This window comes from Cucurbitaria berberidis, assembly GCF_010015615.1.
Source record: "Cucurbitaria berberidis CBS 394.84 unplaced genomic scaffold K460scaffold_3, whole genome shotgun sequence".
Taxonomy (NCBI): Eukaryota; Fungi; Ascomycota; class Dothideomycetes; order Pleosporales; family Cucurbitariaceae; genus Cucurbitaria; species Cucurbitaria berberidis.
In genome coordinates, this window is record NW_024468937.1 from 1,174,699 (window position 1) to 1,200,956 (window position 26,258).

General features: G+C 50.2%; 11 protein-coding genes across 11 annotated transcripts; 8 read left to right on the forward strand and 3 right to left on the reverse strand.

Annotated features, from left to right (window-relative positions):
* Positions 1-283: 283 nt before the first annotated feature.
* K460DRAFT_336685 (uncharacterized protein) lies at positions 284-5,956 on the reverse strand. The gene is made up of 3 exons (XM_040930980.1): positions 4,152-5,956; positions 1,816-4,103; positions 284-1,762 (listed from the first exon to the last, which is right to left on the reverse strand). Exons 1-3 carry the CDS (start codon positions 5,659-5,661, stop codon positions 653-655), a joined length of 4,908 nt encoding a protein of 1,635 aa, XP_040787478.1. The 5' UTR covers positions 5,662-5,956; the 3' UTR covers positions 284-652.
* Positions 5,957-6,134: 178 nt separating this feature from the next.
* Positions 6,135-9,295, forward strand: K460DRAFT_282004 (Cse1-domain-containing protein; the record flags this gene model as incomplete). Its single annotated transcript, XM_040928539.1, has 3 exons — positions 6,135-6,204; positions 6,438-8,805; positions 8,854-9,295. The coding sequence occupies 3 exons, from the start codon at positions 6,135-6,137 to the stop codon at positions 9,293-9,295; spliced, it is 2,880 nt and encodes a 959-aa protein (XP_040787479.1).
* Positions 9,296-9,881: 586 nt separating this feature from the next.
* On the forward strand, positions 9,882-10,691 carry K460DRAFT_376478 (alanyl-tRNA synthetase-like protein; the record flags this gene model as incomplete). Its single annotated transcript, XM_040934881.1, has 1 exon — positions 9,882-10,691. The coding sequence occupies one exon, from the start codon at positions 9,882-9,884 to the stop codon at positions 10,689-10,691; it is 810 nt and encodes a 269-aa protein (XP_040787480.1).
* A 120-nt stretch (positions 10,692-10,811) lies between these two features.
* Positions 10,812-12,070, reverse strand: K460DRAFT_416275 (secretion related GTPase SrgD). Its single transcript, XM_040937789.1, has 2 exons — positions 11,806-12,070; positions 10,812-11,746 (listed from the first exon to the last, which is right to left on the reverse strand). Exons 1-2 carry the CDS (start codon positions 11,872-11,874, stop codon positions 11,030-11,032), a joined length of 786 nt encoding a protein of 261 aa, XP_040787481.1. The 5' UTR covers positions 11,875-12,070; the 3' UTR covers positions 10,812-11,029.
* Positions 12,071-12,397: 327 nt separating this feature from the next.
* On the forward strand, positions 12,398-15,410 carry K460DRAFT_310892 (uncharacterized protein). Its single transcript, XM_040930170.1, has 2 exons — positions 12,398-12,727; positions 12,826-15,410. The coding sequence occupies exons 1-2, from the start codon at positions 12,715-12,717 to the stop codon at positions 15,093-15,095; spliced, it is 2,283 nt and encodes a 760-aa protein (XP_040787482.1). The 5' UTR covers positions 12,398-12,714; the 3' UTR covers positions 15,096-15,410.
* A 651-nt stretch (positions 15,411-16,061) lies between these two features.
* On the forward strand, positions 16,062-16,727 carry K460DRAFT_354785 (uncharacterized protein; the record flags this gene model as incomplete). The annotated part of the gene is made up of 1 exon (XM_040931819.1): positions 16,062-16,727. One exon carries the CDS (start codon positions 16,062-16,064, stop codon positions 16,725-16,727), a length of 666 nt encoding a protein of 221 aa, XP_040787483.1.
* A 1,041-nt stretch (positions 16,728-17,768) lies between these two features.
* Positions 17,769-18,545, forward strand: K460DRAFT_405199 (uncharacterized protein; the record flags this gene model as incomplete). Its single annotated transcript, XM_040936816.1, has 1 exon — positions 17,769-18,545. The coding sequence occupies one exon, from the start codon at positions 17,769-17,771 to the stop codon at positions 18,543-18,545; it is 777 nt and encodes a 258-aa protein (XP_040787484.1).
* Positions 18,546-19,515: 970 nt separating this feature from the next.
* K460DRAFT_354787 (uncharacterized protein) lies at positions 19,516-20,217 on the forward strand (the record flags this gene model as incomplete). The annotated part of the gene is made up of 1 exon (XM_040931820.1): positions 19,516-20,217. The coding sequence occupies one exon, from the start codon at positions 19,516-19,518 to the stop codon at positions 20,215-20,217; it is 702 nt and encodes a 233-aa protein (XP_040787485.1).
* Positions 20,218-20,794: 577 nt separating this feature from the next.
* K460DRAFT_416277 (uncharacterized protein) lies at positions 20,795-21,597 on the forward strand (the record flags this gene model as incomplete). The annotated part of the gene is made up of 1 exon (XM_040937790.1): positions 20,795-21,597. One exon carries the CDS (start codon positions 20,795-20,797, stop codon positions 21,497-21,499), a length of 705 nt encoding a protein of 234 aa, XP_040787486.1. The 3' UTR covers positions 21,500-21,597.
* A 223-nt stretch (positions 21,598-21,820) lies between these two features.
* K460DRAFT_283350 (uncharacterized protein) lies at positions 21,821-24,696 on the forward strand (the record flags this gene model as incomplete). Its single annotated transcript, XM_040928649.1, has 2 exons — positions 21,821-24,184; positions 24,241-24,696. The coding sequence occupies 2 exons, from the start codon at positions 21,821-21,823 to the stop codon at positions 24,694-24,696; spliced, it is 2,820 nt and encodes a 939-aa protein (XP_040787487.1).
* A 203-nt stretch (positions 24,697-24,899) lies between these two features.
* Positions 24,900-26,136, reverse strand: K460DRAFT_416279 (uncharacterized protein). The gene is made up of 2 exons (XM_040937791.1): positions 26,067-26,136; positions 24,900-25,946 (listed from the first exon to the last, which is right to left on the reverse strand). Exons 1-2 carry the CDS (start codon positions 26,091-26,093, stop codon positions 25,128-25,130), a joined length of 846 nt encoding a protein of 281 aa, XP_040787488.1. The 5' UTR covers positions 26,094-26,136; the 3' UTR covers positions 24,900-25,127.
* Positions 26,137-26,258: the final 122 nt, after the last annotated feature.

Genomic DNA, 26,258 nt, shown 5'->3' on the forward strand with positions numbered 1-26,258 from the left:
CGACATCTTTCTCTTTTTATATACTTCTGTCTACTGCCTGTTACGAACCAGTTATTTGGTTAGACCGATGAAACCTGCCGATGGAAGGGCAGTCCAGTGTTCTGACCAGCGTGATAACACTTTTTAAGATTACTAACCAGGGTGCATAGGTTATGCTCTAGTGGCGCATCGTATGCCGTCTAGAGAGACGACAAGATACACTCTGAAAGCTATCGCTAACAAGGTCGTTCATGTATGATTGATGTTTAGACGGCACAGAAGTCAACTGTAAATTGATAATGATGTGTTGATGCGTTTACATTATCCAAAGCAGCTTGCAAACAGACGAGAAATAATATGTATCAACTATCGACTTGATGCCTATTTATTTTGCATTGTCCAGTACATACATACACCGATATACACTCCCTATCTGATGCGTCCGCCCAACAACCGAAAGCAAAAGCAAACAAAAGACTTTTAATCGGGAAACGATTGAAATCGATCCCATGCACAAAACGCCATGCAATGCATCCCATACCCAAATCAGGCAGTATTGAAAAGCAGACAACTTTTATGTGTGATATTGATATTAAACCCTGGGGTATCTGTAAATTGCCCACAATAACACCAGTCACCACAGTGAGATATTGCGCGCCGTTGAAACACAAAACTAAGGATCATGTGAAGAACTGCTGATGGAACTGCGACTCGTGCCGTCAGTAATGTGCGTTGCGATGCTCATGCGCTGGAAGGGTGAAACGCCGTTGTGGTCGCGAGATGGCGGGCTTGAGAGGCCTTGGCTGCTCGCTGGCGATGCGGGAGAAGAAAAGACAGGGTGGTGCTGGTGGTGATCGATAGCACCGTATCGCTCGCGCAGACGTTTGATCTCGCGGAGGCGATTGCGCCAGGAAGAGGTAGATTCACCACCCCCGCGAATAAACCAGACGTTAGAAAAGACGCATGCGTTGATGGCGATGAGACGACAATACGCCGCGAGATACTTTCCCTGAAGTATCTTCGTCTCTACAGCGGGCGAGATATCAGGAAAGCCTGGGCGCGAGATGGCTTGGACTTTGTAGTATCGGTTCCTCCCGTCAGGATCCGCGTCTAGGCGACGGTCCACGAAGCTTGCCCTTGACTCCGGAGAAATGACGATATGTACGTAATTGAACGCCGAAGGGAAAGTGTCGAAGTTATACGGTAGACCAGAGTCATTGTATATGATGTTAACAAAGTCGTTCCCAATGTGACGTTTCTTGTTTGGATAGGTCATTTCGTCGTCGCGATTCGTTGGCATCATGGTGGGGATGTGGAAAATGAGTTCGATGCAGCGGTCGCGCCAGCAGTATGTAAACTCGCCGTCTACGTCTTCTCTTGTATCGAGGCCACCTGTGTTGAATTTCGCATCCTTCAGACGACACAAAGTACCAAGATCAGCAATGAATGCGGTGTATGCCGGAGAACCTATATCATTCATAAAGATCTCCCTTTCGTCGGTTTGGCCTTCGCCGATGTATATCACGCCTACTTTGTAGTTGTCGACTGTGGCGATGCGGTCGAACGATGCGATTGCGCGGCGTGTCATGTCGTCGTCGGGTAAAGGGATCGACGAGTTGTTTAGGTCGAGAGGCGCATAGAAAGATTGGAAGATGTCGTCTGGTAGGATGCCAACGTAGGAGTTTGAATAGAAGGCCTCGGAAGCGAGGCCTACAGTGATAGGTACTTGGTGGCGCGGCGGGGAGGTGAGTAAAGGTTGTACGGTGAGAAATCGAGTACCGCACTAAAAAAATAGTTAGCAAGTTACTACTAGGAATAGTAGGCTAGAAGACTCACGGGTCGACGCGTCGTGACAAGAGAGACGCCTGTCCTTGCAGCTGTCTCTATTGACACGAGACTATTTCCCACAATCCATGTCTTTTTCCAGACTTCGCCATCACCAGGTTTAGCAAAGTCATCGTCGCGGACAGTCTCATCTCGATCTGTATATGCCACCATATTCATGATATCCAAGAGGACTTGGCCTTGTTCCTCCATGACCTGCCTACCAGAGCTATCGGTATGGTAGAGATTTTTGGTGATCCAAGGAATTTGCTTTGCACGGTCCTCTAACTTCAGAGCCATAAACCAAAACGTGATGACGTGATATGCAAGCGAGTAAAGGTACTGGGGTAGGTCATCCTCAACGCTCTTGGGCATCTTTGCAGTATGGTCCGGCGATGCCGCGAAGTCTCTCGAGTGTCCACTATGTCGCAGTGTCCGATGACTGTGTGAGGAGTTTGCGTTTGAGACACGGTCGCGCTGGTCTCTAATGTGTTGTAGGTATCGAAAGCAGACACCGAATACCAGCTTGAACTCGTCTTCACGGAAATTTTTGAAGAGTTCTGGGAGCCTTGCCATGGAGGTGAGGAACTCTAGGATGTGAATTGCCGTGGCTGGCTTCGTGATGATCTGGGACATCTTCTGGACAATGCTGTCAAGTGATTTACTGACAGACAGGGGAATCTCGAAGCAGCAGATTGACAACGCATGAATGCACCACTTCGATGTCCTATCCCATTGCGTGATACCCTGTAGGAGCGCTTTGACCAGGTCATCTTCCTCGCTCTTCTCGAAGTACTCGTGATAGCTGATGATGACGGTGAGAATGTGGAATAAACACACTGCAACGTCCGCTTTCTTAAGAAGCGTACGTGCCGGAGGCTCGTGGAAGCTAGCATTCCGTACTTGTTCGCAAAGAACATTCCTAAGCATACGCAGCTGGCCGACACAGCTGCGTACCAAAGCTTGATTGGATAGTTGTGGTCCAAGGTGAACGAGCACGTAGCTGTAAATCTCCCAGTCGGGGGGTCTTTGAAGTAGGGAGATAATCAGTTCCAGCCATAATGTGATCTCCATATCTAGGATATCATCACCAAGCGCGTATTGTCCAACATCAGTATGTGAAAAGACCACTCGACTTGGTTCACTTGGAGGCTCCTCTGGCAAACCTTTGGGGCCTGGGTACATCCACAGTGGAGGTATTGGCTTTGAAATACGGCCACTTGTAGTAGTGGTCCGGCTGGCATGCCGGTTGAGAGAAGAATGCGGGCTTGATCCGGAGGCCTTGCGATGCTCGCGCCAAAAAGAGCCATCCTCAGCTCTGGCTTGATCCCCATGTACGACCTCGTCTATGATTTCTGGTGTCACTGCTGTTTCCACCGTGCGACATAGCTCTGCGGCGATTCTTTCACCTTCTGAAGAAGAGCTGACGATAAGTGCGTGACGAGAGTCAGCACGGAGACGAAACAGTAGCTTAAGAGCCGTCAGGCGCGCATCGTTCTCGTATTTATCGTTTTCAGCAATAGCTCGTAGGTGCTCGTAAAGTATTCGAGTTTTCTGTGCCGAGTGAGTAACGCTTCGTGTGAAGAGACGTACAAAAGCAGTAGATATGACATTGCAGGGGGATCCGAAACGCTCATCTGCTCTGGCAAGCAGAGCTTGAGACGGCCAGGACATTGTTACGGCTGTCGAAGAAGTTTGTGGCCGGTCTAGCCGCACTTTTAAAACCTGGACAATATCGGAAAAGTTGGCCAATGTTGCTTTATCGGCAACATCTACGGCAAAATTTACAAGTTCGTGCAGGACTTCGACATCCTCTTCAGCTTCAATGTTATTCAAGAGAAGGGCTCCGCATTGCAGCACTGTATCATCTGTGCAGATCTGTTCCACGGTATCGTAGGTTTCGCGCAGGTTTTGGATTACCAGAATCCGTAGCGAACGCGGCCGGGTCACGTCCTGAAGTATACCAGCGACAAGACTACGACAGAGTTTCATCCAGTCACCATGCGAAGGGTTGAGGTAACGCTCCCTGGCGAAGTAGTGGACCGTCTTCTCTGCACTGGAATCGCTGACACGAGGCGCGAGGTGTAGGAATAGCTCCATTACCGCTTCTTGTGAAACAAAATCCAGTGCATCGCTTGTGCCATCGAGTTTAGCCAAGACCTGACATATGCCATTGTCTGGGTTGCTACGAAAGGCCTCTAGGACTGGTGGTGGCATAGCGGTAATGACGGAACGTGGACCAGCCTCGCCGTCAAAATGTCTTGTTGCCGATGTTGGAGAAGTAGAGGCATCAGTTCCACCTAGATTCCGTGAGTACAATGCATGTGCAATCATAGTCGAATACCTACCCTTGTTCGACGACCCGTTCTCGGGAGCGGATTGTGTCTCGACAATTTCCTTCCTCGTAGTAGTCGAGCTATCTGTTATAGTCGATTCCTTGGCACGAAGACGATTGTCATCACGCTCAGCACATATACGAACAATGTCTAGTAGATCGCTCAAATCTGTCTCGGCGATGAGCAACTCCCTCATACTCTCCTGCGCAAGGACAGTGTCTATTAGACTGATAACAATCTCCTCCTGCGTGTGGTGTGGCTCCTTGATAGAGGCTTTCAGAGCCGGGAAGAGCAAAGACATTGGGACTTTAGGTAGCTCGTTGCGGCCGTCCTCGAACAGGAGAAGCTGTAGCACCTGTATCGTGCCTCTGTATAGGCTAAACTGTCGACTCTTCCGCGAAGGATCCTCCAGACTTAGATGCATAGGACCGTCCAGAAGAGCATGTAGGAGTGCTGAAATGGCAGCCTGCGAAACGTGAGATTTGAAGAGATTACTCAACGTGTTCCACGTCTGTTGTTGCAGGGTGGGTATTTGTTTATGAATTGCGCACAAAACCTCAAGGCACGACCGGAGAGACTGCGTCGGTACGTGAACATATGTAATGATTGTGTCAAAAAGCTTGATGCAGTTGTTCATATCGCTCTCCTGGGTCGTATTCTGGCAGATAGCCACTGTGCGACTAAGAAGAAGATCCAAGTCATCATCGGTAAAGATTTTGGCATTGAACTTGCAGATGTCAGTGACATATTGAAACATTCGAGAAAGATTTTCGGTTTCTTGAGTGGGCTTGTCTACACTCCGCTTGCCATTGGCCTTCCGATTCACATTGGATGCCTCACGACTAGCCTGGAAGCAGGTTTCCAAGGAAGTCAACAGGAAGGGAACAATAGACGGCTCGCAAGCCTCAATATCGCGCCCACCCTTGGTGAGCGTAGTGACGACTTCGAGTCTCCTGTGGAAGTTGCGATCGTTTTTGCGCAGAGAGGCGGCATCGAAGAAGACGTTGCGCTCAATTGTGCTCAAGTCGGCGAGGGACGCACAGCTCTTGAGGAGCTTGTACCCCGCTTCAGCGACTTCATCAGACTGTTCGGGGAGGAGCAAGTCGCTTGCGACAGACCACAGACCCAGGGTATTCTGCACGGGATACTCGTCGAGGACCTGGCATATCCTATCCACTACTAACGCTCTTTCTGAGAATGGGTGGCTGCGATCCAATTGCACGATCAGCTCATCCAGCTCTGGAGGCCCCCCTGTTACGGGTCTTCCAGCCCTCGGCCCTGTGATCTGACCTATGCGCTGAAGGGTACCATCGGCCGAGTGAGGGCTTGCTATCGAGCCAGGGTGTATAGACGATGCGAAAGATGGGGAGCGCGCGGGCGTACATGTCGTAGACGAGGTCGAGGGTGGTGGCGTCGGACTTTTTAGGCGGCCGCTGGTCAAAGAGCGGAAGGCAGTGAACAGGGCCTGGGTGGAGGAGCGTCGGTCAGGCGTGCGAGGGACATGTTCCGACGGCGGAGACATGCGTCTCGGTGTCGCAGGGCACCGTTTGCCTTTTGCAAGAACGAAGGGCGTGGTAGTCGGAGTGGTAGAGGCGGGTAGATAGTACTACAAGAGTGACGCGAGCGCATCGAGTCTGTCATGGGTGCTGGGCGGCGATAGGGCGGGGCTGTCGGTGCCCATTTGTGATTGCTGGGCGTCTTTGGAGGGGACGAGGGGGCGCTGGTCGGCAGTGAGGCTTCAGATGCGGAGAAGAGGCATTCTGGTGGCGTGCTCGGCGGGTGGGAGAAGGTCACGGTCTCGTCATATGATGGACGCTTGGAGGTCGTCGTGAAAATCACCGTCTGGGGTAGTCCCTAGCTCGCGCGAAGGAGCTCTCGACTAGCGCCGTTGCCGACTTGGCTTGTCACAAACAGTGACCATCGCCGCCAAAACAATTACCTCTTCCGCTCCAACACTCCACCTTTTTTTTCCTGGTTAGGTTTGTTGCTGTTACCATGGCCGCTGATATTGCGACACTCTCACAGCTGCTCCAGGCGAGCTTGGATCCGCGACAGAACAAACAAGGTCAGTACTTTTCTGTTCAACCCGTGGTACTACCTATGTAGTGTACCCTTCATCGCTCGCTGCAAAACAAGAGGATTGCATTGGAAGCAGGCAAATGGACACTTTGAAGGCAAATAGATATGCCTTCTGGGCCTCTGTGTGTCGTGAGCCGTCTATTACAAACTCCAGATGCTACCATAAACTGCCCCTCTACCACCCCACCAACACCGCCACAAAGTATTGACTTTTTGCAGCTGAGGCAGCCATCACTCAAGAGCAGACAAAACCTGGCTTCTCCCTCTCGCTCCTCCAGATCGTCGCCTCCGACTCGAATCCCCAGACCACTCGTTTATCCGCCGCGCTCTACTTCAAAAACTTCATAAAGCGCAACTGGGTGGATGAGGATGGCAACTACAAGCTGCCTGAGGATGAGGTCGTTGCGATCAAGCGGGAGCTGATAGGTCTCATGGTCTCTGTCCCTGCGAACCTACAAGCACAACTCGGAGAAGCCATCAGTGCTATTGCGGACAGCGATTTCTGGGAGCGGTGGGATACATTGGTTGACGATCTAATTTCTCGCCTCACACCCGATAACACCACGGTCAACAACGGCGTACTGCAAGTGGCACATTCTATTTTCAAGCGATGGAGGCCTCTCTTCCGATCCGACGACCTTTTCACTGAGATCAACCACGTCCTGTCCAAGTTCAGCTCTCCGTTCCTCCAGTTGCTGGAGAGCACCGACGCCCTCATAACGAACTCGCAAGGCAATCCAGAGGCGCTCAAGGGTGCCTTCACAACGCTCGATCTTTTGATGAAGCTATTCTACGATCTTTCCTGCCAGGATCTGCCACCCGACTTTGAAGATCACATCAGCAGCATCTCTGGCCTTCTCCACAAATACCTAATATATGACAATGCTTCGCTGCACACGGACGATGAGACTGAGTCAGGACCCCAGGAGTATGTCAGGGCTGGCATTTTCGAAGTGCTGATGCTGTACATTCAAAAGTACGAGGACGTCTTTGGGCCACAACTCGGGCAATTCATCGAGAGCACATGGAGTTTCCTCATGTCGGTCGGCTTAGAAACCAAGTACGACATACTAGTCAGCAAGGCTCTCCAGTTCCTTACCGCTGTTGCTTCTACACGGCACGCCGAAGCCTTCAACAACCAGACTGTGTTGGTCCAGGTCATCGAAAAGGTCATACTACCGAATTTGACGCTGCGCGAATCCGACGTGGAATTGTTCGAAGACGAGCCGATTGAGTTTATTCGAAGGGACCTGGAAGGATCTGATAACGACACTCGCCGACGAGCTGCCACTAATTTCCTCCGCCAACTGATGTCTCGCTTTGAGACATTAGTAACAACCACTTCGCAAACCTACATCGACGCCTACCTCCAGAACTATGCCAAGGATACCGAAAATAATTGGAAATCCAAGGACACTGCAGTATATCTCTTCACCGCTATTGCCGCAAAAGGAACTGCAACTGCAGGTCAAGGTGTCATAAGTGTCAACGAAAACGTCAACATACTGGAATTCTTCCAATCCCACATCGCAGCCGATCTTCAAGCACAAGATGCATCACCGATCCTTAAGGTTGACGCCATCAAATTCCTCTATGTTTTCCGTAGCCAATTATCGCCTGAGCTCTGGCGAGCAGCATTCCCTCTTCTTGTCAATCAGCTGGGTAATGACAACTACGTCATCCACACTTACGCTGCTATCGCCGTCGAACGGGCCTTGTTCATGACAGACAGCAACCGGCAACCTATCATCCCTAGATCTGATGTCGTGGGATCATCAAAGGATCTTCTGGCTCATCTGTTCAAGCTCATCACGAAAGATTCTGCCCCAGAAAAAATCCAGGAGAACGAATTCTTGATGAAGTGCGCCATGCGCGTACTGATTTTCATTCGCGACGGCGCCTTGCCAATATGCGAATCCGTCCTACAGAACTTCATCAACATTGTCAAAGTAATCAGACACAACCCTAGCAATCCTCGCTTCCAGTACTACCTTTTTGAGGGAATCGGAGCTCTCATTCGCTTCGGCGCACCGAAACACCCGCAGTACTTCGAGGAGAAGCTCTATGAGCCCTTCGCTGCGTGTTTATCGGAGGGCGTGGAAGAGTTTTCTCCTTACATCTTTCAGCTCTTTTCGGCACTTCTGGAAGCCAATCCTTCGGGTGAACTTAGCGGTCTCTACAGAAGCTTGTTCGAGATCATAATCCAGGGTGCGGTTTGGGAGCAACGAGGCAATGTGCCGGCGCTCGCTCGTCTGCTGAGTGCGATGATCGCCCGTGATGCTCGTCAAATCGTCGACAACCACAAAGTTGAACCCATTCTGGGCATCTTCCAAAAACTTGTCACCAGCAAGGCCCACGAAACATACTCGTTCGAGCTCATCGAAGCTGTCGTCGCGTACATACCGGCTGAGGCTCTCCAGCCGTACTTCGTCACTATCCTCCAACTGATGCTGACGCGGTTGTCCAACATGAAGACCGAGAACTTCCAGCAGCGTTTGATTGCCTTCTACCACTTCGTGTCGGCGCGACAAGGCAAGGGACTGGGTGCGGATTTCTTCATCAACGTCACAGACCAAATACAGCATGAGTAAGTGATCTTCAAACCTCATTCCACCATAAGCTAATCTTGTGATAGTATATTCAAGGCTATCTACCTCACCGTCATTCTCCCCGACACGCAGAAGCTTGCGCGTCCTACCGATCGCAAGACGGCCGTAGTCTCCTTCACAAAGACTCTCGGTGACTCGCAAGCATTTGTCGACCGGTACCCCAAAGGCTGGACGCTTACTACACAGCGCTTAATTGAACTGTTGGTCAATCCGCCTGTTCCCACTGCTGCTGATGATATTATCCCCGACGCGGATGTCGATGAACTCGGGTTCGGCGTTGGCTTCACTCAGCTAAATACCTGCAAGAAGGCGCCCCGGGATCCATTCCCAGAGATTACAGACGTCAAGGCGTGGGTTGGGCAGTATCTGAAAGACGCGAACAACCGACATGACGGCAGAATCGTCAAGATAGTACAGGAGAGGCTAGACCCTGTATCGAAACAGGCATTAGCGGAGTATCTCAGCTAAAAGAACCCAGGGGGGAGCGCATTTGTGCATTGGAAAGGCGATGGATAGTTAGTGTTACGATGGGTTGATACCACATGGGCAGGAAAAGGGCGGAGGAGTTGTTTGGAAGACTGGTAAGCCGGGTTCACATTTGGAACATATAGCAAGCGCAATGTGCATATTGGGCGTCCAAAACTATCGACTCGTTTACCCTTTCACTTCTCAATTACACTCTTATACCTATGATAGTGATGGTGTTGCAGAAGTAGAGACTGCACCTTCCTGATCGGGAAAGGCGCATGTACATCTAGGGCGCGTTCCTGCCTTTGATGTCCACGGGTATGGATAATAAGCCTCACTACAGTCTCGAATCTTCCACACATCTCAAGCCTTGAATATCGTTGATGACTCAGTTGCAAGTTTTTCCCACATAAAACAGTAGAGCGCATAGTCTTGCATGGGATATATCAATTCCATCACTTTGCGTATTCGAGTCTACATCTGCGGCACTTCAACGACCACAAAGACAATACTGCGGCGACATCCAGTAGCATCATCAGTCACTAGATTCGCAATTAGCCCCCTAAACAGGAGAGGCATTACCGCAATGGACCACAGAACAGAGCCTCTCTACCAAAAAGATGGCCAGCTCTACAAACACAACAGCACCATCTCATCCGTGCAACCGCTCTCTTCCCTCCCCCAGGAAACACAAGCATTATTCAAAGCACCAGAAGGCGAACCCTACATCCTCACATCAACATCTACCATCTTCCACGCCCAAGGCGGCGGCCAACCCTCGGATACCGGAACCATAACATCCACATCATCCTCTGCCGGCCCAACCTTCCACGTGCACCAGGTGCGGAAAGTCGACCCAGCAATTTTGCACGTGGGAACTTTTGAACCCGCGGGCGCGAAGTTCGAAGGGAAAGAGGAGGTAATACAAGCCATCGATGTCGACAAGCGAGTTCTGCATTCCCGAATACACACCGCAGGCCACGTCATCGGGCTAGCGATCAATCTCCTCGTGAAAGAAGGCGCACTACCGAGTGACATTGTAGATGGGAAGGCAAGCCACTACCCCGGTGCGGCGTTCGTCGAGTTCCAAGGCCTCATTGCTGGGGACAAGAAGGCGGATATTCAGGCCAGGGTGGATGAGTTAGTCGCTGGCGATCTCGATGTCAAGATCCACTTTTGGACTGAGGAGAGGGCGAGGAGTGATTGCACGGGCGTGCTGGAGAGTTTCAAGGGCGACGAGGATGGCGTTCGCGTCGTGGAGATTGGGAATGTGGGGAGTTACCCGTGTGGAGGGACGCATGTGTTGAAGTTGAAGGAGTGTGGGAAGGTTGTGATTAGGGGGGTTAAGAGGCAGAAGGGGGTGAGTAAGGTTAGTTATGAGGTGCAGGATGCGTAGAGGGGGGTAAAATGTGATGTCGTAGATTATTAAACGTATAGAGTATAGAGCATAGAGTAATGAAGATTGTTTAGACTTGTAAACGAAGGATAGACCACTCGAGGCTTTGGTGTAGAGATAATCGTGAAGTTGATAATGCACATATTTAATACCGCCGTCGATTAAAGATAACTGGGATGACTATTACAATATGTACTTTGCGTACGTCGAAAATCCTAAAATAGCTCCTAAACACCGAGCAATGCCATTTTTGGCTGAATAACAAAACGGGCAGGTAGCACGCATACCCAGGAAAATATGTTCACGAATCCTATATCTTAGATTGCTGGCTTCGCATCTCAACAGCAATTCCCCCAGCCCTGCTGTTTCCCCTTCTTACTAGCATCATTTAGATTCACGCCGCCAGCCCTGCCTCCTCCCCCACCTGGGCCCTTTACACCACTCCTCCGATCATTCAGATCGTACTTGCCCGCCTCAATGTTCTGATATATCCTCTCAGCAACCTCCAGAAACGCCCTCTCGACACCCTCTCCGCTCTTGGCCGACGTCTCCACGTACTGCATTACACCGTTCTCTTTGCACCATTCCTGCGCTTCTTCCACTGTGACTTGGCGTTTATTGGCAGCCGTTTCAGAATCCGAGACCGTGGATGAGGGGGCGAGATCGCTCTTGTTCCCGACCAACACGACTACGATGCCCTCCTCTGCGATCTGGCGCAGATCGTGTAGCCACGACGTTGCGCTGAGAAATGTGTTCTTTCGCGAAATGTCGAAAACTAAGAGGGCGCCAGATGCTCCCCTGAAATAGCTTCGTGTGATACTTTTATACGTCTCTTGCCCTGCAGTGTCCCATAGCGACAACTTCATGTGCTTCTGTGGTTGCTGTTTTGAGGGCGAGGTGGGTTGTTGTGCTTCTGGTATTGATTTGGTGGGGTTGTTGATGCTGAGGGAATGGGAGGCAGGTGGACCGACGGAGACGATGCGTGAGCCAAATTCTACGCCGATGGTTACGTCGTGGTGTGGAGAGAAGCGGCCTTCGCAGAGGCGGACTGTTAGCTGCGGGTAGGTAGTTAGTAGATGTCGCGGGTAGTGGAGGGAGAGGGTTGGTCGCTCACACTTGATTTACCGCATCCAGAGTCACCCAGAGAGACGATTTTGGCGATATAGTCCCAGGGCTGAGACATGTTGGGGTATGTGACGCTGCCCAGCGTTGGGGTACTGGAGCTATGTAGCTGAGGCGCAAGCTTGTGAGACTGTAGATGGCGCTTTGGATAAGACACGGGGTTCGAGAATGCGCGGAGCGATTTGGAAGTGTGCCAATAGGCGGCGCTGCTGCTGAAAGAGTCGTTTGTTGGTTAACGACCAAGTGAGATAGAGGTGTATAACCGCAAGATGGCTTGAACATGTCATAGCTCGGTAGCCGCTTGTGCCATAGTTCGACATGCATGTACAATCACGTTTTAGGATGTCAAGTCCGAGAACAAATAATGGTACGGCAAATTCTTGGTACATAAATTCTAATTCATCGCTGCTCTTTGTCTGGCCCATGTTCGGATACAGTTACTGCAAACTCTTCATCGGATCTTGGAGACTTCTGCGCCTGGCTTGAGGGCGATGCCGCATGCATGTCCAAAGCCCGGGCGGGTATCGATAAGCCTCGCATCTTGGCGATGATGATGGCAGCAGCAACCCGACTCACGCGCCAACCACTCACGCCTCAACACCTATGTGAGCTATAGCTCCCTATAGCCCTCCTCTACACTTCTCACTCAAACGCATACACGCTATCTATACTGCCTCCAGTCGACTAGCCTCACGCCGCCTCTCACTTATACCTGCATGTCTTTCAAGCTGCGTCATCCGCGCGGCTGCCTCTTGTACCCCGGGACCCTCGACCGCCTCACACTGCTGACCGGCCACCTGAGGCAACCCTCACTTTGAAGCTGCACCCGCGTTAAATACACCTGGTCGCCAGCGGGAAGCTGTGCACGTAGAATAGCAGCCCACTCCCTGTGTTGCCTAGCATGTTCTCTGAATGTAAGTCTCCTAGCGCCTTATCAAGTACATGTGACAGAGCCGTCGTCGCTGTCTTGGGTGCTCCAACGACTCGCGTGACTAACAGGCGTGCTTCACAGATGCCTCCAAGTTCCTCTCCCAGTCTCAGTCGCGGCTGTCACTGGGTCAGCCCGAGTCCTCTTTCAACCGCAACCCCTCGGACAGGCAGCGCCCTTCGTCGCGGGCAGCCCAAGCATACCTCCAGCGTCGCAACATGCCGAACCCTTATAATTCCCAGGCCATGAGCCGATTTGCCTTTGCTTCGCGCACCTCGAACGCGCCCGCCCCGCTGTTCTACTCTGCCACCGACGACTTCCGCGAAGAGGACGACCATGTGGAGCACGATCGCGAGATGGCAGATCACTACGCTCTGCAAAGATCACGGCGGCAGTTTGGCGCGAGCAACCTCTCTGAATCATCCGAGGTCGACGACGACGGAGTGCAGAGATCGGATCATACCATAGAAGGCGATAGAGACGAGAACGACGCACCCGGCTATGGTCTAGGAAGAGGAATCAAGAGCTCGTGGAAAGGTGACAAGCCAGCACGAGGGAGGTCATCTACAATCAACAACAGAGAAGACGAAGAGCGGGAGTCGAGCGTTCCTCTATCCGAGTCAACGAATCCAAGTAGCAGAGGGAGGGGCAAACTAGTCGATGTCGAGCTCGAGTCCACAGATCGAGGGAGCATCGAAGAGCTGGAGAGAGACGAACTATTAGGGCACCAAGACGACCCTCCACCCTCGTACCAAGCGTTCCGAAATATGCCAAGACCGAAACGCGGTCGCAGTCCCCTAAGATCAGCGTTACCCATACCGCAGGAGACCGACGAAGATACGCTGTTAGAACACGCGCGACCAATAAGTCCAGACCGCCAGACCGTTCCAGACATCGTCCCAGACAACCCAATATCCCCCCCGAGACATAACTTTTTCTGGGCCGAGGTATTTATTATAGTCCAGTGCGCCATTCTCGGGGTATGGTTCATCTCCCTGCTACAAGAATCGCCGCCAAACAAGAAGAACCCACTCGGAGATACAATATACACCGTCCTACATTCATCATTTCACCTCATCGGAGTATACTCCCTCGTCTCAATAGTAGTTGGACTACTGTGGCTATCACTGCTTCGATCATTTGCTCGACCCCTCGTCATGCTCATGCTCTTTGCAGTTCCGGTCATATCGTTCTCATTCTTCTTATACCCGCTCGTGTCAAGCTTCAAGGGCTCATGGCACGGTGACAGCGTCCAAGACCGAGTTATGAGATGGCTATCATTCGGTCCACTTTGTTTTACCGTCTTCTGGGTCTACACCATTTTCAAGGCACGACATTCGCTGGAGAAAGCTACCGGTATGCTAGAATTCTCCAGCGACATCTTGAGAGCACAGTTTCCCTTGCTTCTCGTGGGCATTGCTACCTTGACCGCTGTCATCCTCTGGTCCTGGATATGGATCCTCATGTTCACACGCCTCTTCCTTGGCGGTCATTTTGCAAGCAACAAATCTCGTTGGATTATCGACACGAGCACTTGGTGGCTTGGAATTGCATTCTTCTTGGACTACTTTTGGACCCTCGGTGTCATCGCTGGTGTACAAAGAGCGACTACCGCAGCCACGGTGTCCCAGTGGTACTTCCATCGTAACAGCGTTCCTGCACCCGCAGCTCGCACAGTGGTGCAAGCAAGTCTTAGTCACGCAACGTATACCATGGCTGGCACGATTTGCATGTCAACCCTTATCTCGCTCCTGGTTCGCCTTCCGCTCATCGTTCTCCCAAGACGACTTGCCGGCATGGTTAGCATGTGCGCATACAGCCTTGTTCCGACGCCGATTGCTGCACTTACCAACCCGCTTACGCTTACATTTGCGAGTATCCATGGGGTTCCACTCAACCAGGCGGCGAGGGGTTTGAGTCAGATGAACTTCATCTCTGCTGCGTCTCCTACTACGACACTAGGCCCGAGGGACTTCAAAAATCACGGCGGGCCGTCAATACAATCCTACCGGCTCGCCAAGTTGCTTCTCCATGCTATTCGCTGGGTCATCACACTTTCTCTTGGCTTTGGAGGATGGGTGTCTACAGCGCGCATGCTTCAAATCGGCGCCGAAACAGTACCGTACAAAGGCAGTCTATACGCATATGTCGTGGGCTTGATCAGCGCGGCGATCGGCTGGGGCGCTCTGGGCGCAATGGAGGGTGTCTTGGGCGGTATCCTAGATGCAGTGCTTGTATGCTGGGGCAGCGAAGTCGGTACAGATGGACATGGAGAGGCAAGATACTGCGTCGAGGTTGGACGTTTATTTGGAAACGAAGTCCCAGGACCAGGGCGGGCGCGATATGAAGTCTAATACCACGGAGCGGGTAGATTTTGCATCTCCCGGGCGTTTCCTGTTACCCTTTTTGGCGTTTGAATACATGCCACCTAAAGATGGAACTCGCACATGATGGCCCCGGCGCTTTGGGTATATACCTCATCATGTTAGACTGCGTTTGGTTCTATTCGGTGTGTTGTTACTTTTTTTGGAAGGGGCGAATTCATCATCGCTTTTTGAGACTTGGATATGCTCGTGTTTCAACCACTCTATCCTTTCTAACTTGTAGCTCCTTCTTATTCAGCTTTTTAGCCTTATATCAATCAATCAATATTATATCATTCAGTATGGAACTTTGTCTCAGGTTTTTTTTTAAGTAGATAGTTGAGAATCTCCTCTTATAGGCTTTTATGCGTAGGTGGAGGGTGCATCGGCAGTGTAACTTGTGACTTGGTTCGAGGATGTACGAGTAATCGTATACTACTGGGTAGAAACAAGCGGTTACTCGTCATCGACGCCTTGGCTCATTTCATTAACTAGCAATGTCGAGAATGTGAGCCATTGATAGAGTGTAGTCTCGCAGGGTGACCAGTGCTGAAGGGGTAAGAGTAGCCAGAGACATCAGACTCCAGCATTGTCAATTAACCTTATTCGTCACGCTTACGATTCTGACAATGACTACTCAGAGCTGAGTAAGGAGACATCAAACTCTGCATCATGTGCACGCCCTGTTCTGCAAATGGTCTGTTCCGGTGGTGACTATTGTGCGTTGAATCATAGTGCAGAGGCCATTTCATGCGTCAACTAATGACTGATTTCAAGACTCACCCGTGAAAGACTCATGCTTGGACTTCTATTTAAGCCGCAACCTCAACGCGTGTTTTTCTACTACTACAAACAACCACCAGCGAACCCGATATCACGAAGCAACAACTCAATCTACTACCAGAATTACGGAACAACAACTAAATCTACTACCAGAACCACGAAAACAAACTCCCAATGGCTCTACCTGCCCCCGAAACCTTGGATTTACTCTCTTGGTGCGAAGTTCATGATCATAACCGGAACACCTATACCCTCCTTGGACCTTACTTTGATTACCATGGACCTTTCCTGGATCGTGGACCCCCCGTACTCCGCGAAGACTTCAAAAAGTTCTGTCGCCGCTATCCCATCGAAGATGCCGTAGTCCACAAGTGCGCCACCGAACTCTATACGCGACCAGAAAGTAATCATGGAATAAAAATGAACGACCAGGTTTTGTTTACCCTTGACTTCCGCGCCGAGCACAACCCACAGGTTGCGGATTTTCTGAAGCAACTGACCCAACCGAGGTTCGAGTCGCTGTGGGTGGTGCGAGTACGAGCAATCCCACAAATAGAAGCCGGAGATTTGTCACTGGAGGACGTGTTTGGAAAATTTGTCGAGTATGGCGAGATGAAATGCGCAGCTTCTGGGCCATTTGAGACCTTTCTCACCGACCAAGAGGCTGTTGCGAGGGCAACCGAACTTATTAACAAGGGTGATTGCCCGGGGAAACGTGTTTTCCACTTGAAGCACATCAACGGGTCACGAGTTGGAGGGATCATGGATTTAACTACGGGTTTGGAAAGTCTGGTTGCTATAACGCAGTTGATAGTGGGCGGACAGCATGCGTTGTGGTAGTTGAGTAGTCTGCATCTGAGTAATGAGGGCTTTCCTGTAACCCACCCTTATTCAAAGTACCCCCCACTGATCGGCCATATCTCAACAGGCAGCCCTGGGAGGTAGACAATTTTTCATTATCTCGGTTTTGTACTCACCTTTGTAGTTTACCTTTGTAGTTTCTCATAGAATTCAATGACACTTGGCTTCATTCCGTATCACTCCTTGATCGATATATGATTCTGTCACTGGAAATAACGTACCTCGACAGTATTTATAGTATTCTTGCCTGAGCCTTTTTTGCGTATGCCTCGTTGCATGCAGGTTTTCCGCACTCAAAGTATACCCCTAAAGACTGGTGATCACTCAAAAGGCAGCCTTGGGGTCTAGGTGCTTTGAAATATTTGATTCCATAATGCATAGAGATTTACTCAATCCGAGGTTGCATTCAGGGGCGTTTAGAAGACTGGTAGCATCGCTGAGATGGAAGGCCTATTCTATTGTATTGATAGTTTAGTAGCTCATGTCGCATCGAAAGGCCGACCTGCCACCTTGATGGGATCTTAAGCTTGTATCACGTGCTGAAGTGATACCTGTGTCTGCGAGAGGCTCATTGGTGTATCGTCATACCATGAATTAGTCATGACCAGGCTGAGAAGTCACTAAGAAATCAGAGCATCTCACACGATCGCAGTTGTGTACCGTTGTACTGCTCTGCGGTGACTTATTTACTGTTCCAAAAGCTAGTGGAGAATGAATGTGGACGTTGGCAGGCAACTTTACTCATGATTTTCTTGCCAGAGTACGGTTATTCAGGAAAGGATTACACTTATGATCTTCCAGCACGGTCGATTCTCTGAATATGACAACCCCTATTTGAGTGTCACCCTCGAGTCATTTTTGTGTCAGCCATTGAGTAAGTGGTGTAAGTTACTCACGATCAAGTCACACTCTTGTAGTATATAAAATCGCACACTGCGCCGATTATGCACACTTCATAAATTCCAAACGCGACATTACCAACACGAACTCCGAGCCAAGAATACGGAAACCAACCGCACCATGAACACCTACTCCGACGATGAACTGATCTGGATTGTAATCGACTATGGTTCGAGCCAGGGAAAAAGAACCATCGGGCCGTACACCAACTCCTGTGACTATCGACAAGCCGTGCGAAAGCAACTCCTAGCGCTATGCGATGCAGAAACCGATACCAAAGTCTCTGAAGAAAGCTACGCGTGGCTCAACGACGAACTGAGTTGCGGGATTGAGGAGCTAGATGGCAAGCGCGTTACTAAAGAAGGAGGTCTGACCTTGTTCATTGTAAAAGTGCACACTGAAAAGAACGAGCCTGTTGCATTAGCAATCAAGAACACAACCGGAACCGCTCTCTTGAAGCTGTTTTTGGTGCGTGATCGATACTTCTCGGCTCACTTCCGCAACGTAAAAGAACCAGAAAAGGTTCCTTTGGCAAAATTGATCGAGCCGCACAATACCTCGAATGGACTGGTGTTTCCATTTGGAGGAACAATGAAAACGGCCATGACTGATGAGGCGGCTGGCCGGATTTTGGGGGATCTTCAAAAGGAATGGAGTCCGGACCGTTGCTTTGAAGACATTGAGAATGTCGCAGGGGAGTGGATTGGAAGAGTTACGTCGAAAGGGGGGGCCTTTATCGGTTTAGTGTGTGTAACTCAGATCTTCGTCACTGAGCACGAGAGGAAGGTGGTGCCCTACGAACAATCTCGTTTGGATAGCTTCAATCAGGCCCTGTTAACCATACGTGATAAGATATACGATACGGTAACAGGAGCAGCACCTTCAGATAACAAGTAGTGGCATCATGCTACAATAGTTTGCGGACTTTGCTATATGTATTATAGATAGATTAATAGATCTGCTACGAAGATAGTTCAGGATAAATCATGTTAAGTTGACAGTTCTGCGTGATGAATCAAAGCAATATTAATATCCCCTCGGTAGGAACAAGGAAATACAGGAGAGGGAATTGGACAGTGTAGCGTTGGTCTTGCTTTGAGTTTCAAGATAAGACAAAGCCTAATAAGGCTTTATTGCTGAAAGAAGCGCCTGCAATATGGCTGTTCACTGCTTCTCCTAACGGATCTTGACCTTTTCTGAGTCGTTCTGTAACTACGGCCTGCTTCTAGTAGGAAGTTAGGAAAGTGCAGTCAAAATAGAGAAGATCAAGTCACTAAACCAAGTATTTCGCGTACGCCTTATTGAATCAACTCTTCGCAAGCTGCAATGAGCAGCTCTCAACACACTGCAGTTACTTCTGAACAATTTTGACATAGTAAACTGGCATGGATACATGGATTTTATTGTATATAGTACTGTCATTTTATTGTGGAACAACTGCCTGAGCGGTTAAAGTCTTCCTTCAAGTCACTAAACAGTCAGTTGCAATGACATATTTTGAGGGTCCACCGTAGACCTAGTACAAGCCAAAAGTCTAGTCAATCGAAGTTGGTGCGAACCTGAGAGTCAGATACATGATCTACGCCATGACTGGTACTATAAGGCTTTTTGCACATTAGACAATGACTGAAGAAGGTACTTACTCACCTACAACCAGTCATACCACGTATAAAAGTTCCGCTAGGAAGACTTCTCCCTCCACGTATAAAAGTTCCGCTAGGAAGACTTCTCCCTCCACGACCAGAATCCCACAATCACTTACAGCAACGACTCTAGTCTCGGCCTACTACCAGAACTCCGAACTCAGCCTAATACCAGGTCCCTAAACTCAGTCCGCTACTAGATCCACAAAGTCAGTGATTTTACGATGCCCGAAGACACGCCCGTCAACCCCTTTCCGCCCGACATCCTACGTTGGTATGTAGCCAGAGGTCGCAACAAAGGATTGCAGGTGATTGGACCTTACGTTACGACAGAACATGATACAAGTCTCCTCACCAATCGCTTGCATGCGCAAGGCGAAGGCGAAGGCGTCATGAGAGAATGGATAGTGGAAGCCCTGGAGGATCAAACTACTAGTGGCAAAACTTTGGAGGTGACAACTGGTGGCGGACAAGTTATGTTTTCAATTAGTGCCACGTGGGAGATAAACAAGGACCTCGCAGATGCAGTGAAGGGTGTTACGGATGCAGCGCCGATACTTTTGTACTCCGTAACTGGAAGATTGGTAAACAAGGACTTTCCTGAAGTACTTGCAATGGATGGACTTCAGCCTACAATTGGACGGTATATCAATACGGACGGACTTCTACCCTTCGCTTATGACAGAAATTTCAAGTCGTTCCTGAGCAAAAACGAGGCCCTTGAGTGTGCGAGAGAACGCCTAGATGACGGCGGCTCTTATGGTCATGTCATCTGGCCTTTGGAAGGGGGAGTCATCGAAGGCTCGCTCGTTGGCGCAATCATACATGGGCATTCGAACAAGGTGATAGAACTGGTGGTTGTGACGGAATTTCGTGTAGGAGAGACGGAGAGGAAGGATACACGTGGTCTTATTGACCCGGTTTGAGCTTGTTAGAGGTCGATATTGTACAGACAGACAGCCGGAGATGTAGTCTAGAATATGTAGTTGGTAGTTGCTGAATGTAAGCTACCCCAAGAGGTCTTTTAGTATAATACAAGTTTGCAATATGAAAATGTAAGAGAGAGAAGTGGAGTTGTGAATTTTCGTCTAGAGTTCGCTGCAAGTTTTGATGGTAGTGTTGTAACAACGACGATGCCGCATAAAATGTCTAGGCTTTCAAAATGTGACTCTTGACACTAGGAGACTCCAGTGTGGGAAATGACTGTGATATATTGCAGCGCCAAGTGACAGAACAGGTTTGATGAGTGTGAGCGAGAGCAATGAGTCGAAGTCGGGATATCGATGAACGTGCGCCATGGCTCACTTAGCGCAATCTCTTGCGATGTCACCTAATGACTGAAGAACACAGTCACTCAGAAACGACTCACACTCTGATATAAAAGCCCTCCCACGGACAGGTCGTTCTTAACACCAACATCTTTGCTATACTATTAAGTCAGACAGGTTATTCTCCACACCAACATCTTTGCTATACTATCAAGTTAGAAACACCAAAGCGACCATGATCGAGACCAACTCCAACTCCGGCGATCTCACAATATCCGAGCTTCAGAACAAGACCGTATACTGGATTCAAACCATTGATCATAAGAATGGCATTGAGCGTCCAAGCAGATTCGGAACCGGGCCTTATATCGACACAAAGCGCGATCGAGAACTCTTGCTAAGTCAATTGTACGGGAGATGTGGTAACGATGAGGCTGCTACAGCCCACGTCAACCGACTTGTGAAGGGAGACTCGCTGTATGAAAGCTTGGTTAGTGCGGCGATTTTAGATGCTCAAAAAAAGCCGCTGTTCTCCCTTATTGTGGATAAAGAGCGGAACGAAGGCATTGCAGATATCCTCAGGACGACCACTGGAGCAGCTACTAGGGAGATGTACACCGTGAGAAATAGGATTATAACTAAAGATATGCTCGATGATGAGGTCTTGAAGAACATGGATCAGATAGTCCGATCGGGCGGGAAGAACTTTAGTATCGGTGGCGGCGTCGAAACGTTCGAGAGCAGAGAAGAGGCGGTTGCGTGTGCGGAAGCCCTTCTTGCGAGCGGTCATGAACAAGAAGTCCGGAAAGCAATAGAGAGTCTGGAGGGTGTACTATTTGGCTACCGCGTAGGATTTGGTAGACGTCATGCCGGGTGGATGTATACAGTGACCAAGGTGAGAGTGGGCGAGGAGGTTAGGGAGGATGTTTATGATTTGTGATTGATGACGGCAATCGGCACTTGCATATGGACTGGTATGAATTCATTTGTATTAAATGGGAACCAAGGCTTTTAGATAGAATGTGAATGAAAATGGCGTGCATGTCAAAGGGGAAATCGTTGTGCTGCTGATGCATCATCTATGTTATGTACTGTACCTGCGTCATGGCTCGCTTAGCGCGAACCGTCCGGCGCGTTGGGAAAGTGGGACCCAACAACATAGGTTCACCCGACTGACTGTACTGCAGCCCAAACATTCACTCAGCGCAATCACAATCCACGCAGCACCACTCGACCTCTATGGAGTGCCTTCCTCGCCAACATGTCTTCTCGCAACATGCCACAGATGAAGCCCTTGACTACCGCTGAGAGACGCTCCGCCAATGCAAACTTCACGTCCTCGTCGCGACCCCGCGCCGCATCGGGAGAGGAAAACAACAGACGAGGGTCGACGACAACATCGCATACGAGGAAGCAGTCAGCGAATATGGGGACTTCGGGCGAGCGGCGCACAGAAAAGAGGGAGGTACGCGAACGGGAATCAGAAGTCAGACGGACTAGAAGCCCGCTGAAGCACTCGAGCGAGAGTCGGGTCAACGCTCGAAGTCGCGCGGAGAAACAAGCGCGGGACGTGGAGAGACCGTCTCGCAGTGCACCTTCGACAAAGTCGACACCAGAACCTGTCCAAATGCCATGGGATCCACAGGCCTCGCTGGTGCCGCATACGACGGCTCCGCTTGCGACGCGCATTTCGATCCCCCCACTAGCATCGACCGCCCCCGCCGCGCTACAACCTACACCGCTGGCACAACTATCGTTAGAATTGCAGGAGAAGGCTGTGCTGGAGGATCTACTGTTTGTATTCATGGGATTCGAGGGGCAGTACATTCGGTTCAGCGAGGCGTACAATCCGCATGAAGAAAAGGAACGGCTCGTTGGGCCGCAATTCCGCATACTGCCCGGCCTAGATCCAAGCCTGCGCGATCTGACAAAGTCGATGCTGAAGACCGCGACACACTACATCGCAGTGGATGCTTGTGTTGAAGTGCTGAGCAGACAGGAATATGGCTCCGTCAATCACGCTCTATGCGCAGCTATACGGCGACTGCTCAAGGACTACCTGACGCTGATCGCGCAATTGGAACACCAGCTGTTGACGAATGATTCGTTTACTCTTCATGTCTTGAATCTGCATACGAAGCAAACAAGCCACCTGCTTTTCCAGCTCTACACCACCGGCATCGAGCTACTGAAAGCGAACGGCATCCTGGAGGACGAAAAGGATGACGATGACTCTGCAGATGACGATAGCAACGACTTTGAGAATATCCTCGAGTCGCTGCGCGAAGGGGGCAATACTACCAAGAAGTTATGCAAGGGCGGGAGCGTTCTTGGCCTCATCACCAAACGATTGTCGTCCATGTCCGGAGATCCTGCAGCGCGAACATTACTCACAACACTTCTGCGAGAGGCCAGTCGACCGTACATGGCAATGCTCAATGAGTGGCTACACCATGGAGGGATCCGAGATCCCCACTCGGAGTTTTTGATCAAGGAGCAAAAGAGCATCAAGCGAGAGAGGTTAGACCAGGACTACACCGACGAGTACTGGGAGAAGCGATACACTATCCGGGACGCACTAGTACCTCCTCAGCTGGACGCAGTCAAAGACAAAGTGCTTCTAGCTGGAAAGTATCTCAACGTTGTTCGCGAGTGCGGAGGTGTCGATGTTAGCAAGATCGTCCAAGACGCGCCAACAAGTTTCGACGATCCGCGATTCCTAGACAACGTCAGTTCGTCATACGCGTATGCGAACTCTTCGCTCCTCAATCTATTACTCACCACCCACCAACTACCTGCTCGACTACGATCGCTCAAACACTACTTCTTTCTCGATCGATCCGACTTCTTCACCTACTTTCTTGAGATGGGCGAGTTGGAGCTCAAGAAGCCAGCAAAGCATGTTAATGTAGGCAAGTTGCAATCACTACTCGATCTTGCTACGCGACATTCTGGTTCCGTGGCTGTTGAAGACCCATACAAAGAAGACATCAAGGTACAAATCAATGACACAGGTCTCACCAATTGGTTGATGAAGATTGTCAATGTGCAAGGTCTGGATCAGGATGCGGCTACTGCGACGATTTCGAACTACACCCCTGCGAATACCGCGCCCATTACGGATGATACGAACATCACAGGCTACCAAGCTCTAGTATTTGACTACGCTATGCCATTTCCGCTATCATTAGTTGTCAGCAGAGTAACACTGACACGATACCAATTACTTTTCCGATATCTGCTCAGCTTGAAACACCTTGAAACCGAACTGGCGAAGTGTTGGGGCGAGCAAGGCAAGAACGCGGCCTGGAAGCACCGGTCTAGGAACCCGCGGATCGAGCTGTGGAAACGAAAGGCTTGGACACTGCGAGCGCGCATGCTAGTCTTCGTACAGCAATTGATCTATTACTGTACTTCGGAAGTCATCGAGCCAAACTGGGCTTCTCTGATGTCTCGACTAAATGAGGAGGGTAAAGAAGGCGCGAAAGGCAAGAGCAAAGCGACAGCAGATGACGGTAGCAATCCGCAAGTCAAACGAACGGTGGACGAATTGATGCAGGACCATGTGGACTTCCTTGCGACATGCCTCAAGGAGTGCATGCTTACCAACAGTAAGCTATTACGGGTAAGTGCCCTATCTATTGCAGTGCGTAAATGACAAACAACGCTGACACAATCTAGATCAATAACAAGATCATGTCTACTTGCAGCATGTTTGCTTCATTCACGTACTCGCTGTCCCGATATCTCATAACAGGAGATCCCGACCTAGTCGCCCAAGTCAATGCTACATTCGCCGCGCCCAATCCTTCCACCGCCGCTAAATCCTCTACCCGACCTCCATCCCGCTCTGGTCCCGCTGCCTCGGTCCTCATTCCATCACGGACTGCCGCGTCAGCGTCCCATCGACCCACGACTCAATTTGTCTATGATCCTCAGAGGGTGGATAAAATGTTTGATATGTTGGCCAAGTACGAGGAGAACTTCACCCGGCATCTTAAGATTTTGCTGGATACGCTAAACTACCTCGCTGCTACCGAAACTGTCGTCTTTTTGAGCTTATGTGCGCGACTCACGAGCGCTGGTGAAGGGCTGAGTGGATTCCAAGTGCCGATGGGTATGGAGGGCATAGCGTAATATTTTTTTAGGCTAACGCGTTGGGAGCTTTTTGACAGGATTTGTTACTAATTAGTTGCATCGTTGTTCTTTGAGCGTTTCATTACTGGCAGGTTACGGTCGCGCTTCGCGAAGGGAAGTCTTCTACACCGAATGGGGTTCACGGCGTTCGAGCGATACCACAACGTGTCTGCAGTACGTACGAATTATGACTTGGTCAAACTGCAATGAATAGCTTCATTAATCCATCCTTTTATTTATATATACACATTCATGTTCTTCGACAACTTGTGAAGCACAGTTATACCCATCGACAGACGTTTCGGCTCCACATGAGCAGATGAACCTATGTCTAGGTTCGGCGTGAACAAGGTATCGTCCTCTTCACGAGCTCTAGAGTACGCTTACGCCTCTTTGCCCGCCCGCTATTCCTTCTACGTTTCGTATGATGGTCATTTTCGTCCTTGTATGCGCGGATCCCGACTGGGATAATATTGATTTCCGCTCTTCAACGCGCTTCCGCTTCCACGTCTCTCGATCTCTGTCCCTCCCATAGTAACGTCACCAGTAGCTCCCGTTTCATGCGCAAGTCCGCTTACTCCAGAGGGCCGCCTGCCAGTCAATCGCAGACCCGCGCTTTGGGGCGTCGTGCTGTGCTCTGGGGCAACGATATCTTCCCGCCCTGCGACCTGTGGCACTACCAGCGCTTCTAACCGAGGTGGTGCCCTAGCTCCCGGTACATCTAAAGCCGCATACCTTTCCTTCAGCTCTCTTGCACTCCTCTTCCTGGGCCCGAGTACTTTTCTCTCCTCTTGCATTGCATCCATGACTTCATGCCAGACTTTCTTGACTTCTTCAGCAGTCTGGCCTTCTAATCCTGTCTTATTCCCCACCTCCCTCGGTCCACCAACCGGTAGGTATTCAGGGTCGTTTTCCATGTACCTCTCATGGGGAAATATTGGTATCTTGACTGGGCCTGCAACATGGGTGTATAGGCCTATGCCTTTAGCTGTGGGAGTGCTGTTTGGTGGGCACGGGCGCTTGAAGATGGTGACGAGCTCGTGGTTGATTCGGGTTCTGCGAGCTTCGGCTACGTCTGGTGGGAGTGTGTTGAGATCCGAAGTGCTGACTGCAGTGCTAGCTGCGGTGCTAGCTGCGGTGCTTACAGCGACCGGGGTAGTAGTATCCTCCCGATGCATGAGTGAGAGGCTTGGGTTTATAGGTGTGACACTAGCCTGAGTTTCTGTAGACATGTCTCGTGTCACAGCTCTCTGTGTCGAGTTAGTTTTATGACTTGGCAACCTCGACACCATGGATGCGCTTGATGTACAATTTAAGAGAAGGCAGCGCTTGGAATTCAACTAGTTGGTTGAAATCTAATAGAAACATACTTGTCCGCTATTCTGATCCCGAGCCATTTTATTGTACGGCTATAGCAAAGCTATAGCGCTTCGCCAGACGACAGCGGTAATTCGCGATCGGGTGAATCACGGGGTCTCGCGAGCAAAAGTCGCGTCCTTTATCGATAAGCTGAAACAAACTAAGGTGAATGGAGTATAGCTCGTCATGTTCGATCAACGCGT

Excerpts from the sequence above, each read along its gene's own strand:
- K460DRAFT_336685 (XM_040930980.1), bottom strand. The coding sequence starts at position 5,661 with ATGTCTCCGCCGTCGGAACATGTCCCTCGCACGCCTGACCGACGCTCC. Across the intron at positions 4,104-4,151 it reads GAACGGGTCGTCGAACAAGG|GTGGAACTGATGCCTCTACT; the intron begins GTAGGTATTCGA and ends CACGGAATCTAG. Across the intron at positions 1,763-1,815 it reads TTGTCACGACGCGTCGACCC|TGCGGTACTCGATTTCTCAC; the intron begins GTGAGTCTTCTA and ends CTATTTTTTTAG.
- K460DRAFT_416275 (XM_040937789.1), bottom strand. The coding sequence starts at position 11,874 with ATGTCTCAGCCCTGGGACTATATCGCCAAAATCGTCTCTCTGGGTGAC. Across the intron at positions 11,747-11,805 it reads CTGGATGCGGTAAATCAAGT|CTAACAGTCCGCCTCTGCGA; the intron begins GTGAGCGACCAA and ends ACCTACCCGCAG.
- K460DRAFT_416279 (XM_040937791.1), bottom strand. The coding sequence starts at position 26,093 with ATGGCTCGGGATCAGAATAGCGGACAA. Across the intron at positions 25,947-26,066 it reads GGGATCAGAATAGCGGACAA|AGAGCTGTGACACGAGACAT; the intron begins GTATGTTTCTAT and ends AACTCGACACAG.